This window comes from Hyla sarda, unplaced genomic scaffold (genome assembly GCF_029499605.1).
Source record: "Hyla sarda isolate aHylSar1 unplaced genomic scaffold, aHylSar1.hap1 scaffold_3363, whole genome shotgun sequence".
NCBI classification, from domain to species: Eukaryota; Metazoa; Chordata; class Amphibia; order Anura; family Hylidae; genus Hyla; species Hyla sarda.
In genome coordinates, this window is record NW_026610113.1 from 14,383 (window position 1) to 18,452 (window position 4,070).

Sequence of the window (4,070 nt, forward strand, 5' to 3'; positions counted from 1 at the left end):
AGGGCAATATATTATGCCCTTCTCCACTTCGCCCCCTCTCTCCTGGGACAAGCCGTCAAAATAAGGACGGACAACATGTCGGCTGTTTACTACATAAACAAGCAGGGAGGGACAAGATCAGTTCCACTGCTTCAAGAGGTGGCAAAGATCTTTCGATGGGCCGAGACTCGAGTTCTCAGGCTCTCCGCAGTCCACATAAGGGGAGTACACAATATCATAGCAGACCGTCTAAGCAGAGGTCTTACGCTACCGGGAGAATGGACTCTAGACCAGGATATATTCCTTCAGCTCATAGACCGCTGGGGTCTCCCGGAAATAGATCTTATGGCCACAAGATCCAATCGCAAACTAGACAAGTTCTGCTCCCTTTACCAGATGGACAAACCTCTCTATCTGGATGCAATGTCGGTCCCATGGAATTTCAAACTGGCCTACATATTCCCTCCTATCTCGATGATACCCAGGGTATTAATGAAGATCAGGCAGGATCAGGCCTCTGTGATTGCCATCATTCCCTTTTGGCCAAAAAGATCCTGGTTCTCCCAGCTCATTCAGATGAGCAAGGGAATATACTGGAAACTTCCTGTCAGGCAGAATCTTGTGTCTCAGGGCACTCAGTTCTGCCACAATCTCAAGACGCTCAATCTGACAGCATGGAAGTTGATAGGTCCTTATTAAAAGCCAGAGGGTTTTCGGACCGCATCCTTGAAACACTATCTCACTCTAGGAGTGAGGCAACCAACAAGGCCTATGCTAGAATCAAAAAGATTTTTTTCTCCTGGTGTGTCACCAAGAAGATCAATGCTTCTTCTCCATCCACTCCATCAATTCTCGAATTTTTACAGGATGGATTTGACAGAGGTCTCTCTCCAAATTCCATCAAGGTCCAACTAGCCGCACTGTCGGCGACCTTACAAAGACGACTGTTTCAGGAACCAGTGATAAAGTCATTTATCAAGGCCATCACTAGAATTCGTCCTAGAGCGGTGAAACCTGTGACACCCTGGGATCTGGCATTGGTCTTGCAACAATTGTGTGTTCAACCCTTTGAACCTTTAGAGGAAGTGGAACTTAGGTTCCTCACTCTTAAGGTGGTGCTACTTCTAGCTGTCACCACTGCAAAGAGAGTTGGTGAACTTCAAGCATTAGCTGCGGCAGAACCTTACACAGTTTCCTTGCAGGACAGAGTCCTTCTGAGATTCCTACCTTCTTTTTTGCCTAAGGTCCCCTCCTTCGCAAATATTAACCAGGTTATCTGTCTCCCAAAGTTTCCTGACTCTGAATCTTCCCAGAAGGACCTTACCTCCCTGGATCTGGTAAGATGCCTAAGGGTCTATCTAGATAGAACAAAACCATTCAGGAAAGCGGAGAATCTCCTCATTTTATTCCAGGGTGTAAAGAAAGGTGCCAAGGCATCTAAACCATCCATTTCAAGATGGATATGCGAATGCATAAATTTATGTTATACCTCTAGAGGGTTAACTTCACCAGAGTTCACCAGAGCGCACTCTACGAGATCTGTTTCTGCCTCTTGGGCAGAGCGTAACTCTGTTCCCTTGGAACAGATCTGCCAGTCCGCAACCTGGAACTCTCCACTCACTTTTTTAAAACATTATAGAGTGGATACCTTTTTGTCTAGCGAAACTACTTTCGCTAAGTCTATTATACAAACTGCTATGCAGGAAAACCCTCCCTAGGGGTGATTCTTGCTAGATCCCCACATTGTGCTGCTGAGGGACGCTAGGGAAGACTAAATTTAGAAAGTGAATTTGTTTTCCCTTAGTCTCCTCAGCAGCACAAGCTTCCCTCCCTTATTTTATTTTTGCTTTATAATCTACTCACTGTTCTAGTGTGATCCTGGTGCTTTATACCAGGGGGGGGGGGGGAGGTTCCGGGGTATTTTTTTATTTAAATCATTAAAAAATCCCAGGTCCCATTTGCTCACTGGGGCGAAGACACACCCCCACATTGTGCTGCTGCGGAAACTAAGGGAAAACAAATTAACTTTCTAAATTTAGTCTTCTTTCTGCTGCCTTTTATATGTTTCTGCTCCGCCCTTCGGCTCCCGTAATTGGGTAGATTTGAATCCTGCCAATGGTGACGAGACTCTAAGAAACACCAATAAACTGCACTGGGCGGGGCTTAAGACGCTCCCACAGGTCACATGATTTTCTCCTCCAGTAGAACAGTGAGCAGACAGCATTTCTTATTTGCATGGGCTGCATATAAATACGGCTGCGGTGGGAGGAGGAGGCATCATTATTCTCTCTGTTCTAGTGAAGGATTATTGTGATTGATCATCATGCCTGATCCCGCCAAGTCTGCACCAGCGCCCAAGAAGGGCTCTAAGAAAGCCGTGACCAAGACTCAGAAGAAGGACGGCAAGAAGCGGAGGAAGACCAGGAAGGAAAGCTATGCCATCTACGTGTACAAGGTGCTCAAGCAGGTCCACCCTGACACCGGCATCTCCTCCAAGGCCATGGGTATCATGAACTCCTTTGTCAACGATATCTTCGAGCGCATCGCAGGGGAAGCCTCCCGCCTGGCTCACTACAACAAGCGCTCCACCATCACCTCCCGGGAGATCCAGACCGCCGTGCGCCTGCTGCTGCCTGGAGAGCTGGCCAAGCACGCCGTGTCCGAGGGCACCAAGGCCGTCACCAAGTACACCAGCGCCAAGTAACCTGCTCCGCCTCCTGCTGTCACCCCAAAGGCTCTTCTAAGAGCCACCCACATTGTCTATAATAGAGCTGGGGCTTCTCCTGTCTGTATTCCCCGTATTCTGTTCTGTATATGTGGCCGCTATTCTGTCAGTACAGTCTATTGATACTATATATATTCTGCTCCGGGATCGGGTGAGATCAGAGCGGCGGCTGCGGTTCTCTCTGACTGCAGGATGTATATTCTCATGTGCCCACACGTCGTCTCTCCACGATCAATAAATCATTCACTGACCGGGGAATCTATTGATCGGTATCGCCGGGGTTTATTATGAGACTCTCATCCTACTGTGTGTGCACTGACTGGGAGGGAACAATAGAGAAACAAGGAGGATGAGGGTAGTAGTCAGCCACAGAATCAGCCTCTACATCTCGGGGAGATCTCTCCATTGTTATCGGGACCGCGCACACGGCTCATTGTTAACCCTTTAGTGGCATGTTTACTACAATGAAATGACAAAGGACCCGAGCCCGACTCTACACAGCAGGAAGGACACCACAGTATCAGAGTATTTCTCCGCTCATAGGCAGCATTAATTCTATATAAATCCCGATGGGTCAATGTTCATTTATTAATGCCCCTTTCCACACTCACACATTGGCTGATCACAGGATGTTCAGGGTTTGAATTTCCCGCTTCCTCCAGACCCGATAACAATGGAGAGATCCCCCTCATTCTCGTGTATGTCACCAATAAAGATTCTAATCCTATGCGCAATGCTCGCACAGCTGCCGTTGGTTATAATCTTTGGAAATTAATTATAGTCATGAATTATAAGTAAAAGTCTGGTGTAGATAACCGCACACCGCTCCCACTCATACACCGATCACCCTCCCGCTGTCTCGGTCTCAGCTTGTGAATAAACCGGCCGTGCATGGAAGCCTGAAGGGGAGAGATCGGTGGTGTTCAGGTGCGGTCTGGATGTTCCCAGTGATAATACTGGAGTAGAGTCCTCGCTAAAGAGTTAATGATGATTGAAAGTTGTCACAATCTAGCGCTTGTTTTTTGCGCAAATAAAAATGATTTTCCAGTTGTGTGGTCACATAGATGGGGGTAACCAGACGCATTTCAGTGGTTTAGATTATCTATTGTAACCAATAATACTAGTAGCCCTGTGATAACTTTTATGCTTCATGATAAGTGTTTTATTTTTTGCCTCTTTCCTCGTTTTATTGGTATTAGTTTTAATGTTCCATCTTGGTTTTTTTAAATCATATTTTAATTTTACTTTCAGAAGATTCATCCAAAGCTTTTCTATAGTTAACGCTATATTCACACGGACACGCGTTATAGCCAGATCGGGAAGGGTTTTATCAATGACGGGCCCGGGAATCTCTCCCCCCCACTAA

At 46.7% G+C, this 4,070-nt stretch overlaps 1 protein-coding gene across 1 annotated transcript; it reads left to right on the top strand.

The window, feature by feature from the left end:
- Window positions 1-2,302: 2,302 nt before the first annotated feature.
- On the top strand, window positions 2,303-2,683 carry LOC130330650 (histone H2B 1.1). The gene has a single exon (XM_056553604.1). It carries the CDS (start codon window positions 2,303-2,305, stop codon window positions 2,681-2,683), a length of 381 nt encoding a protein of 126 aa, XP_056409579.1.
- Window positions 2,684-4,070: the final 1,387 nt, after the last annotated feature.

Excerpts from the sequence above, each read along its gene's own strand:
- LOC130330650 (XM_056553604.1), top strand. The coding sequence starts at position 2,303 with ATGCCTGATCCCGCCAAGTCTGCACCAGCGCCCAAGAAGGGCTCTAAG.